Source organism: Babylonia areolata, chromosome 12 (assembly GCF_041734735.1).
Source record: "Babylonia areolata isolate BAREFJ2019XMU chromosome 12, ASM4173473v1, whole genome shotgun sequence".
In the NCBI taxonomy this organism is placed as follows: domain Eukaryota; kingdom Metazoa; phylum Mollusca; class Gastropoda; order Neogastropoda; family Buccinidae; genus Babylonia; species Babylonia areolata.
This window is the reverse complement of record NC_134887.1, coordinates 13,839,336-13,852,197: the sequence shown is the minus strand read 5'-3', so window position 1 is coordinate 13,852,197 and position 12,862 is coordinate 13,839,336. Positions and strand designations below refer to the sequence as shown.

Genomic DNA, 12,862 nt, shown 5'->3' with positions numbered 1-12,862 from the left:
AACTCCATGGTTCACACATATCGATAAATTATTGTGCTGAAGCTAGTAAAAGTCATTACTTTCCACATAATTATGATCATATTTGATTTTATACATTGATATTAATTTATCAGTGACATATATGTGTATGTTTGAATTTTTATAACTATTCCCATTCTCCCCTTCGTTCTGTCTATAGTGTGAAGACTTAGATGCATGCCACTAAACAAAGAAAACATGGCAGAATATAAGTCGTGACTCATACTGTGATATTGATTTTCTGTGATGGATCATGGAACAATAGACCCTAATGATTTGTTTACTGTATAGATCTATCATCTGGTTATTATCAAATCACTCAGCGTCTAAAGATAGTGATATCATAATTAACAGTAAGAGAGTATCCAGCAGCCTAAGATCTGTTGAAAGAATTGGTAGTAGTAGTAGTAATAGTAGTATAGGGACTGGCAGTTATCTGCCTAGACCTCTCAGCCTTTTTATGTCCCCATCGAATCTTCATCATCACTTCTTCCATTTTATTTTATTTATTTTCTTTTTTTGTTTGTTGTTGTTGGGCGGGGTACGCAAGTACACTTCTGCAAGAAACTTTGTTTTATTCATTCATAGTCAAAAAAATTTTCTTTTAAGATGGTATTGGTGTCAAGGAGTTAATTTTCAACTTTGATAATTATTTGATAGAGCCTATATTATAGAACTGATATTATGTTGGTCACCTGGCACCAGTCTGTCTCCTGTGCATGCAATTTTGGGGTGGGGGTGGGGGAGTTAACTGTGAATGAGAAAAGTTCTGTGCTGGTCATTAGTTGTTTTTTTTTGTTGTTTTTTTAAATTAAAAAAACAATTTCCTTAAAAAAAAAAGAAAAAAAAGTCACAGCTCTTGAGCTTTCATTCATTACTGCACTTTGAAAACTTCATTGTTCATGTTCAAAACCAGTTTCTTCTTTTTCACAGTGCTTCCATTTTTGATAGGTCTTTTGTAACTCCACAGACTCCAATTTTCGTGCTCTAACAACAGTCTTTGGCCAGAAGTACAATGTATACAAGACTGGCGTGCCGACCAGTGTTCCCTTTAGCTAGTTCAACTAAGGTACAAAGCTTCCCTAAACTTTAAAACACAGGGATTCATGAATGTTGGACATGTCTGTTGGACCAGTAGGTCTTGAAAATGACTGAAAGTGAAACATTTTCAATCAAATCAACACCTCGTGCAAATGATTTTTTCTGTGTCGGACACAGCAGTGAATGTGTATGACTAAGGTGCTGCCAGTCATCTGCTTTGATGGAATTGGAAACACCAGGCCAACAGACATGCAGCTTATCTGTAGTTATCACCTGTTCTGACAGTGTTTACTTTGGCACTGTGACACTGACACAGTGACAGCGACTTCCTGTTGAACTGAAGGAAACTAACTCTGACTGACGGTGTATTCCATTACCATGCTGCTGAAGAAAAAAATTCAGCTGGTTGTGTGGGCGTTAAATATATATGCTCTTGCTTTTCAAAGCAGTTTGCGTGTTGAAAGGAGGAGGAGACAGGCAGGTCTTTTCATTTTTTGACTGCCTGGCCTCTGGACAGGCAGAAGTTGAGAAAACCCAAGACATCTTTGTGGTCTACGCACCAGGACAAAGATAATACTACTAGTCAGCAGTGCTCAGAAGCTTGGACCACAAATGTAAAGTCCAGCCCATATCAACTGATCAAACCAGTAAAATGAGTTTATTTTTAAGTTTCAGATCTCTTATATTTGGCGAAAAGATATGATTTATAAAAGGCGTGTCTGGTGTAAATATTTCACTTTTTCAGTTCAGTACAACTTGCCAGTAATATAAAATTATAATAATACAAAGTGAGAATGTACACGATTTTTCCTAAGCGTCCTAACACTTTGTCCTCTCTCTCTCTGCCCATTTTGTCCTGTGGCATATAGGGCAGTAACAAAGAACCGCCACTCAAGTCTGTTTTGGGCCAGTGAGTGTCTGAACGTTATTTCAGTGAGTTAGGTACAAGTGTCTCTGATGAAACCCTGTGAAACAAGTTACATCAGCCTGCATCCATCAACTGTTGGGCATGTTATGATCAGACACACAGTTATGTCGAACTACGCTCAAAGTGTTGCAGGAAATCCTGACTTCCTTTGACTGTTTGAGTGAAGGATGTGTGGATGTAAACGGCTGATTTTGCAAAACTGTTTTTATCACCAGTGCATCAGATTCATAGGATTCATAGGGAAAGTTGTGACTAGTATATCATAAAAGCCCACCCTTCGGGGCATGGGGGGAGGTCAGTGAGTATAATGTGATTCTTAAGGTACTCCTCCTGAACAGGGGTCAGTCATCGTGAGAGAGCACTTCACAGAAGCCAGAAAAATCAGCCACCAAGTTCTTGGAAGTTGAACCCAAATTTCAAAGAATGACGTACAATGTGAAACAAACACTGACACTCATCACACACACACACACACACACACACACACACACACACACACACACTGACACACATGTGCATGCATGCACATGTACACGCACACGCACACACACACACACACACATAAGCACAAGCCCTTTAAAAACACTCACTAACACTCTGACACACACACACACACACACACACACACACACACACACACACACACTCACACACAGAAACATACACACTCTCTCTCTCTCTCACTCTTTCTGAAAACATCCACTCACCGACAGGTATGCACACACACACACACACACTCTCTCTCTCTCTCTCTCTCTCTCTCTCTCTCTCTCTCTCTCTCTCTCTCTCCCCTCCCCCCTCTCTTTCTCAGTGTCAAAAACGCCACCTACCTATGTCCACCCCCCACCACAACCCCCCCACCCCCCACCCCACCCCACCCCACCCCGCAACACATGCACACAAACACAAATCTGCTGGGGTTCACAACCATCTGCCAAGAGCAAGTAAATGAGTATCACAAACTAGGGTCACAACAAGTTCAAACAATAAAAGACCAGATGGCTACCCTTGCCACAGCTGGCACCTAGTAATGCAGTAAAACAGATAACGATAACATGCTGTGAATGGTATCAAAACACCAAACAGATGGCACCCTCCACCAGAATAGTTCCCTCGTTAGCTAGCTTCATTTTGGATAGATATATTTTTTACTCGCCAAACCACTAGTAAATGTATACAAGCAGGAAAGCTTGAAGATCTGTGCAAGGTCCATATGTTCAAATGCATGTTTCTTTTGTCACATTTCTTGTTATAATTAAGTATAAGGTAAATCATTTTTTATGTAAAATAGACAGTATGTATAGTAGGTTTTCAGTTTATTTTCATAATGACAGGAGAAATGAATGTGCGCTGAACACATATGTAATGATGTTACACAAACACTGCCCCATGCACAGGAATTACATTGATGGTTTTGTAAAAGAAAGACTTGAACCATTTTCCTGCTGCAGGCATGTTGCAGTTTCAGTATCCGTGTTTTTAATCTTATGCAAACTTCATAATAGGTAAATCATATTGGCATAAAAAAACCCAACTTATACAGTTTTACTTTCTCATGAACATTTACAAATTGTTTCAAAATGTACTATATAATTATAAATAGGGGAAATGTTGTTTAGAGCATAGGATTATCTTTAAAAAACCTAAACTTTCAAACCAGAGGTGCTCCTGAACTCTCTAGCCTTTTGTTGGTCTCAGTCTTTCACATATTGCATGTAAATTGTAATGATGTATAAGGTTTCTGTCCATCTGTCTTTGTCCCTCTTTCCATCTTTCTCTCTGTGTTTGCTTGTCTCTCTTTCTCACACACATAAATTTATGACATTGTGTGCACCCTCACAGAGGCATGAGGGGCACGTGCACACACACACACACATTCGCGCGCACACACACACATGCACCTACACATACTCACACACTCTCACGTTAATAACACGCACTCTAGAAAATCACACTGAGTAAATTCTTAAAGTTAAAGTGAAGAACACACACACACACACACATGCACACATGCACACACGCACACACATATATCTTTCACAGTAACATCAGTGAACACTATCATGCACACAAGCTTTTAGTTTTGCACTATGATGACATTAAATACATCAGCACATTGACAAGATGAAGATCTTCACTTTTCAAGTTTGTTTTATTCATAACTTGTGCACACATCTGGGTTGTGTTTTTTGTTGTTTTTTTTAAGTCAACTTTGTTCTGTATCTAGTCTGTCTTTCAGTGTTTCACATTTTTTGACATAGAGAGGGGGGAAAAATTAATGTTCTGGTGTTTTATTTTTTCTTTGTCAGGGTACTTGTTGTTCAAAGACTTCTGTGAAAATGTCTACGATGAACCAGTTCCACAGCTGAAGTTCTATGAAGAGGTATGTGTTGTATCTTTCTGTGTGTGTGTGTGTGTTTATAATACTGTTTGTGTGCGTGTGAGTCTGTGTGTAAATGCATGCATGTGTGTGTATGTATGTGTGTGTGCATGAATGCTTGTATGTGTGTGTTCTTCACTTTAGCATGTCTGTTCACTTAGTGTGATTTTAGAATGAGAAAATCAAAATGAAACAAATGAAAAAAGACCTAATGGACAAGCTTTGGGAAAAATAAACATTACAGCAAAAGTCCAGAGGAAATAGAAAGTGAACAAAACAAAACAAAAAATACAGCCAAAAGTACAAATTTTGGGTAAAAAACAAATTATAGTGAATGTCCTGAGGAAACAAGCTTGTGTTTGTGTGTGCTTGTTTAGAAGGTCAGAGGAAACAAGCTTGTGTTTGTGTGTGCTGGTTTAGGTCAGAGGAAACAAGCTCGTGCTTGTTTGTGCTGGTTTAGAATGTCAGAGGAAACAAGCTTGTGTGTGCTGGTTTAGGTCAGAGGAGGAAACATGCTTGTGCTTTTGTGTGCTGGTTTAGTTGGTCAGAGGAAAAAAGCTTGTGCTTGTGTGTGCTGGTTTAGAAAGTCAGAGGAAACAAGCTTGTGCTTGTGTGTGCTGGTTTAAAAGTTCAGAGGAAACAAGCTTGTGCTTTTGTGTGCTGGTTTTGAAGGTCAGAGGAAACAAGCTTGTGCTTGTGTGTGCTGGTTTAGAGGTTCAGAGGAAACAAGCTTGTGCTTGTGTGTGCTGGTTTAGAAGTTTAGAGGAAACAAGCTTGTGTTTGTGTGTGCTGGTTTAGAGGTTCAGAGGAAACAAGCTTGTGCTTGTGTGTGCTGGTTTAGAGGTTCAGAGGAAACAAGCTTGTGTTTGTGTGTGCTGGTTTAGAGGTTCAGAGGAAACAAGCTTGTGCTTGTGTGTGCTGGTTTAGAGGTTCAGAGGAAACAAGCTTGTGTGTCCTGGTTTAGGTCAGAGGAAACAAGCTTGTGCATGTGTGTGCTGGTTTAGAGGTTCAGAGGAAACAAGCTTGTGCTTGTGTGTGCTGGTTTAGAAAGTCAGAGGAAACAAGCTTGTGCATGTGTGTGCTGGTTTAGAGGTTCAGAGGAAACAAGCTTGTGCTTGTGTGTGCTGGTTTAGAAAGTCAGAGGAAACAAGCTTGTGTGTCCTGGTTTAGGTCAGAGGAAACAAGCTTATGTTTGTGTGTGCTGGTTTAGAAGGTCAGAGGAAACAACTTTGTGTTTGTGTGTGCTGGTTTACAATGTCAGAAAATTAATGTTGTTCCCTTTGTGACCAGTTATGATCTGGAACTGTTCCTTGGAAGCAATTATTTTTCTTCTAAAGAGGTCTGGGAGTTTGCTGGAATTATGTTGCTCTTGACTCGACCTTAAGTTTAAGGTTTGTTTATGACCTGAATAGTTAATTGTCCCCTGTTTACACAGAATTGACACACAGGACTCTGAATCAATGCATTTGATTATAGATAATTATTTGAGAGTGTGAAAGTAATCTGCATAAACATAAATGTTTTTACTTCTTTGGGTTTTTTGTTTGTTTTTGGTTGTTGTTGTTTTTTGTACACTCGCTAATAATTTTGTTTGAAAGTGATCTACATAAACAGAAATGTTCTTACTTTGGGGTTTTTTTGTTTTTGGTTGTTGTTTTTTGTATACTCGCTAATAATTTTGTTTGAAAGTGATCTACATAAACAGAAATGTTCTTACTTCCTTGTGTTTTTCATAATTCAGCTTTATTTTGCTTTAACATTAGCTTAAATGTGTGTGTGCGTGAGTGTGTGTGTGTGTGTGTGTGTGTGCGTGCGTGCGTGCGCGCGTCATTTTTTAGTAATCTTATACCCTTTTTTTGTTGGATGTTTTCATTTGTTAATATTGTTGTGCAATACCCTATTGTCTTAACATGAGTATGTGTGTGGGGATGGGGGTTAGTATATCGTCAGCTGTTGGGAATTTCTTATTTGACTAGTTTTAATCTCTTCTTATGTTGCGCATGATTTTATGCCAGTGTTTACAATGAGCCTGTGATTGCACAACTTAATTTCCATGTGGATTAATAAAGTGTTTTTAATTGATTGATTGATTGATTAAATTTACACATGTTAAGTGCTTTGCTTAAAGTTAGAACCTGTCATGTGGTTTCACTATTACAATATCAGCTGTGTTTTTATTCAGTCCTGGCTATCCTGTCAGTCCTTTGTGTGATGATTTGTCATAGTTGAGTAAAGAAAAGCAACTGGATGCTGACATTTGCAGGGTATTTTCACCAAGTTAGTTTGGCAAGCACTTTATTAGTATTGAAAAACAGTACCTGAGTTTTTCTCAAGGCCTGATCAGCATGTTGGGTTAATGTGCGAATGTCAGAAGTCTGCTGCCTTTAAATTTTTTTTTTTTTTTTTTTTTATATATAGCAGATGAGGTGTAGTGTGTAATACAGGGAACAGTCAGCACATACGGATCAATCCGCACACTCTGACTCCTCCATGAAACTGAAACTCGAGTTCATTTACTCTGTTTGATAGGGAAGGAGAATAAATCGTGTTTTGATAGCCCTTTTGTGTATATAATTCATGATCACTGGCCCACATGGAGTAGTGCTGGCTTGGCAGCAGCTTCATTTCATTATGTTTTATTTATTTACTTTTTTTTTCAGGGTGTGTTTGTGTGCTGTTTATTTTGTGTGTGTGTGTGTGTGTGTGTGTGTGTGTGGCATTTGGCTAAATGGCTGCAGTGCCATCTGTCCTGGAATACTGATGCTACCAGTGCCAGTTGTTTGTGTTTTTTGTTGTTGCAGTTCTTATTTGTCAGGGTTTTTTTGGGTTTTTTTTTTTTCGTGAGTGTGGAACTGAATGTTTCTTTGTCATATCTGAAGCAGTGTGTGTGTATGAAATAATGGAAAATGATAGTAGTTTTGTGCATGGTTGGTTAAAGGTGCCAGGTTTTTTCCTGCCAGGCCTGCAGATGTGCAGACCTGGTAGTATATGTGATGATGGATGCGAAAATCATGGATAATGGTCAAAATTCACAAAATGATATTATTCTTTTATCTGAAAGTGGAGAGAATTCTGAATAACACACAGAAAACAGAATTCAAGTATCTTTATTAGTTTTTGAGATACATGCATTTGAGTCTCGTAATGATCACAAACGTACTTCTGAGAAAATTGGGGCAAATGAGTTCGCTGTTTCCCACTCTTGATCACCAATTCCCAATGGGAAAACATCAGAATAAAACACTAATACCTTATATTTCTTTATAATACTTGGAAATTTAATAGAAAAAGAATAATAGAATCTGAATAACCAAAAAACTCAAATTTGATATTTTCACCCCTTGTCACTTTCACAGTGTGTTGCATGAAATTTACTCCAGCGACTTATCCATGATTTTCGTGTGCGGCGTCACATATATTAACCCCTTTACACACATTCACTCGATAAAGTTAAAGTATGAGCATAAAAATCCTACAAATTGTGTAATTGACTGTGAATTATATTCACAAACCATGAAAGATACATGATATTTACACCACCCTAAATGGAGCCCCTAATTCATTTAAGTGGCATGATATCATAATTGTATACATGTGGAAGCCCTTGTGTAAATGTGGGAGTTGCCTCCTACTTGCGCATTGAAAATGAAGATGATTGTAGTTTTTCAAAGTGTTTGGTTCTGTAATGTTTGAAAGTGTTTTGTTTTGTTATGATTACATTATTATGCATTTTGTTAATGAAAAAAAAACAACAACATGGAAGCAGGAAAAAACCTACATTAGGTTCTAAAAAGAAAGGTCAAATTTTAGTGTCATGACAGTGTCATGTGGTTATGATTTACTGCGTCAGTGCGTGTCACTGCTTTCATTGAGCCACTTTTCAATGTCAGCATCCACTTACATTTCCAAGTGGAACCTCTGCATCAGATTCAGTCTTTCCGGATCTGCAAACAGCCTGATATGCTCCACTATCTGTCCTGTTGTAAAGCCAGTTAAGCAGGTATTGAAGTTTCCCAGCTGCCTAGCATTATATTGTTATATTGACTGTGAATAAGAACAGTTTCAATTCATCCATCCAGGATATTTCCAGAAAATTGTCTCTGAAATCAAACACATTCAAACACCCACTATATAGTTAATTCGGCAAACTTCAGTAAAAGATAACATATTTTCTGTTTTACTTTTAGTTTAAAAATCTCAAAAATATGTATGCCTTTTGTGAATTGGTGAAATCGTGTTTTTTCTGACAAGTCTCACAATAATATTTGTTAATTTCATGAAAAAAGAAACTTGTGAACTGATTGATTGATTCATTCATTTAAAAAGTTTTATATGTTGGCATGTATTATACTGGAAACCCATTCTGTTCAGATCAAGTTATTTGAGAAGCTGGAGACTGACGAAGAACGCTTACGGGATGGCAGACAGACGTTTGATCAGTTCATCATGAAAGAGCTCCTGTCGCAGTCACACGTAAGTCATTGATTCTCTCTTTGAGCGGCTTCCACACAAGGAGCAGTTTAACCCCTTTGACTGCTGAATCAAGATCAGCACACAAGTTCAAAGTACCCTTTGACTGCTGAATCGAGATTAGCACACAAGTTCAAAGTACCCATTGACTGCTGAATCGAGATTAGCACACAAGTTCAAAGTACCCTTTGACTGCTGAATCGAGATTAGCACACAAGTTCAAAGTACCCTTTGACTGCTGAATCGAGATCAGCACACAAGTTCAAAGTACCCTTTGACTGCTGAATCGAAATCAGCACACAAGTTCAAAGTACAGTTGTTATATTTTCTGTTCTTTTCGGTGATGTAACTGATTTTGCTGAACACGACTGGTGCAGTGTTGAGAGGAAGAAGCGCAAGTAAAGAACAGTGACTGACATACTGAATAACTTACTTGCTTGTTGTTTCATCTCGGTAACTTGCTTGTTGTTTCACCTCGGTAACTTACTTGTTGTTTCATCTTGGTGAGTTGACATCCCTTCACTGACTAGTGTGCTAGTCTGCAGCAGTCACGTGGTCCTCATTCTTTCACAAAAGTGTTTGTTTTTATGGATTTTTGTTGTTATTTTCATGGCTGTCAGTCCATCATGTGCAGGTGAACATCGTCAGTCAGCATGTACTGTGCATAAGGGCTACTGATAAAGGGGAAACGGTTGTATTTTGCCTCTAGCCACCTCCATAGGGAGACGCTCAGCGTCTTACTCAAATACTGAGTGGTCATTCTCAGGTGATGATTTTGTGTGTGAGGTGTGTCTGTGAAAACAGATCAGGCACTGCTGCCGAATACCACTGAAGCGTGGCAGCCGTGTGGAGGATTTCTGCACAAGTGATTGTGATATTTATTCTGACCTCAGATGATAAGATACTGTAACTCATAGTCCAGGGCAAAAGCCTGAGAGGCCATTTCAGGGCTGCATACCTGTTAGTTCTGAAAATCAGTCAGAAAAGAAACCAGCAATATTATAAAAAGATTTATTTAGAATAACATTAAAAGTTCCATTTCAACCTACATCTTGTCCAGTCCATGTAAAATTTCAACTGAGTGAAAAACAAAACAACTTCATGGTGGGCTGGTGCTTGAACTGCTCACTATTTCAGATGGAATCAGATTGTCAGTTGGTTGGGTGGGGGGCTAGGGGGGAGGAGGGTGAGAGCTGTAGTGTGGGACCAGTGTCAGTGTGTAGAAGAACACTGGGGTTTTGCAGGGGGAAAAGTCGCCAACATATTGTGTTAATTCAGTGCAAATTTATATTGAAGTATTCCTGGAAGTTCCTCACCGAAAAGCTGCCTTGTGGTGTCAAGTAATGAAGAAAAATAAACTTCTAAGTGGTGGCATATTTTTTCCTGAAGCGTTTGGTTCTGGAAAAAAAAAAAGGGTGGGGCACATATCTTTTTTTAAAGCTGTCCAGAGTGGGTAGGAAGGGGCCAATGATGCTCTCTCTCTCTCTCTCTCTCTCTCTCTCTCTCACACACACACACACACACACACACACACACACACACACATTCAAAATCAGAATCTTGGGACATCACCACCAACTGGGTGTGAGTTGGAGAGCAAAATTTCTGAATTGGTGATAAAGATCAGCTGATGCTTTTTACAGACATGCATTTTTTGGCCGTACTGAAACTTGCCCCCAGACCACAAAGTGCAAAACATGACTTTGTTTATAATAAGTGCAGATTTTTTGTGTGTTGGAAGTTATTTTTTTTTTTAAAAGAAAAAGATTTTTTACCTCATTTTAGGACTGAAACAAAACGGGCCCATGAAAATGTTTAGTCTTTTCCCTTGAGTGGCGTATCACTATCAGGCATGTAGAAACAATGGCAGAAAAGGTATTACACACAGTTATACTTCACAAGTCTCAGGTGGTATCTGTATCTACCGGCTGGTGTGAGCAGGTTTTTTGTTTTTCTTTTTCTTTCGTTTTTTTTTTTTTTTTAAATCCAGTATAGTGCTGACATCTGGTTAAAAAAGTGTGTTGGTAGTGGGGCCAGTGAAACAGCTGAATCATCACTCAGTGTCTTGTCACTGTGCCAAGGAATTTGCTGCTGCTATTTTTTTTTTATTCTTCTTGGGCTTGATTATAAAGAAAGCTAAATAATTTGTGACACAATTGAATTAGAGCTTCCAACCAGTTAAGATGCATAAAACGCATGGTTCTGTGAAACATTAGCGCATGAACACACTTGCCTGTGCACATACATGTGCATGCACACACACACTGACATGCATACACACACACACACACACACACACACACACACATAAGTGGAGTGATGGCCTAGAGGTAACGCGTCCATGTAGGAAGCGAGAGAATCTGAGTGCATGTTCAAATCTCGGCTCAGCCGCTGATATTTTCTCCCCCTCCACTTGACCTTGAATGGTGGTCTGGACACTAGTCATTCGGATGAGACGATAAACTGAGGTCCCGTGTGCAGCATGCAGTTAGTGCACGTAAAAGAACCCACGGCAACAAAAGGGTTGTTCCTGGCAAAATTCTGTAGAAAAATCCACTTCAATAGGAAAAACAAATAATAAAAAAAAAATGCATGCAGGAAAAAAAAAAAAAAAAAAAGTGTGGTGCTGTAGTGTAGCGACGTGCTCTCCTTGGGGAGAGCAGCCTGAATTTCACACAGAGAAATCTGTTGTGATAAAAAAAAAAAGAAATACAAATACAAATACAAATATATACACTTATACACATACACATATGTATGTATACGAAAACACATGCACACACACATGCCTTACAAAGGAAGAGTGAAATTCATCAGCAGTGTCATTTTGTAGAAGATTTATCACAGTCATTTGTTTCTTAGTACATTGTCAAACTGACTGTTTTCCCTAAAGAAGACCAAGTCATACTCTGCTGGCATGTAAAGTATGGTCCTCTGTATGGTGTGTTTGCTGACTCCTCGCTGTTAGCATTGTTGCATTTTGTACTTGACAAAGCAGTGATTCCTCCCAGTAGGGATGCTGGGGACTCTCTTCAGTGTGGAGTGATGGAGTGATGGCCTGGCGGTAACGCGTCCGCCTAGGAAGCGAGAGAATCTGAGCCCGCTGGTTCGAATCAAGGCTCAGCCGCCGATGTTTTCTCCCCCTCCACTAGACCTTGAGAAGTGGTCTGGACGCAAGTCATTCGGATGAGACGATAAACTGAGGTCCCTTGTGCAGCATGCACTTAGCGCACGTAAAAGAACCCATGGCAACAAAAGGGTTGTTCCTGGCAAAATTCTGTAGAAGAATCCACATCGATAGGAAAAAGAAATAAAACTGCATGCAGGAAAAAATATAAAAAAAATGGGTGGCGCTGTAGTGTGGCGACGCGCTCTCCCTGGGGAGAGCAGCCCGAATTTCAACACAGAGAAATCTGTTGTGATAAAAAGAAATATAAATAAAAAATAAATTGTTTCTCCACTGTCTCGGAATATCTCTGCTAGAAGTTTGCTCTTTTCCGTCTTTCTCTTTTTGTTTTGGGCCTTGTTCTTTTCTTCCTGTCTTGTTTTCTTCCTGGCTGGTCCCTTCACCATTTTTGACTCGCTTGTGTAAACAAAGTGAGTCTATGTTTTAACCCGGTGTTCGGTTGTCTGTCTGTGTGTCTTTGTGTCTGTGGTAAACTTTGACATTTTCTCTGCAAATACTTTGTCAGTTGACACCAAATTAGGCATAAAAATAGGAAAAATTCAGTTCTTTCCAGTCATCTTGTTTAAAACAATATTGCACCTCTGGGATGGGCACAAAAAAAAAAAAAATGAAGTTGACTCACTTGTGTAAACAAAGTGAGTCTATGTTTTAACCCGGTGTTCGGTTGTCTGTCTGTGTGTCTGTGTGTCTTTGTGTCTGTGGTAAACTTTAACATTGACATTTTCTCTACAAATACTTTGTCAGTTGACACCAAATTAGGCATAAAAATAGGAAAAATTCAGTTCTTTCCAGTCATCTTGTTTAAAACAATATTGCACCTCTGGGATGGGCACAAAAA

General features: G+C 39.0%; 1 protein-coding gene across 1 annotated transcript in view; it reads left to right on the top strand.

Annotated features, from left to right (window-relative positions):
* LOC143288399 (G protein-coupled receptor kinase 3-like) overlaps positions 1-12,862 on the top strand; it is a 53,326-nt gene that overhangs the window by 1,210 nt on the left and 39,254 nt on the right. The window contains exons 3-4 of the mRNA XM_076596823.1: positions 4,297-4,370; positions 8,739-8,840. Of these exons, the coding sequence (XP_076452938.1) occupies positions 4,297-4,370; positions 8,739-8,840 (176 nt within the window). The remainder of the gene's footprint in view (positions 1-4,296; positions 4,371-8,738; positions 8,841-12,862) is intronic.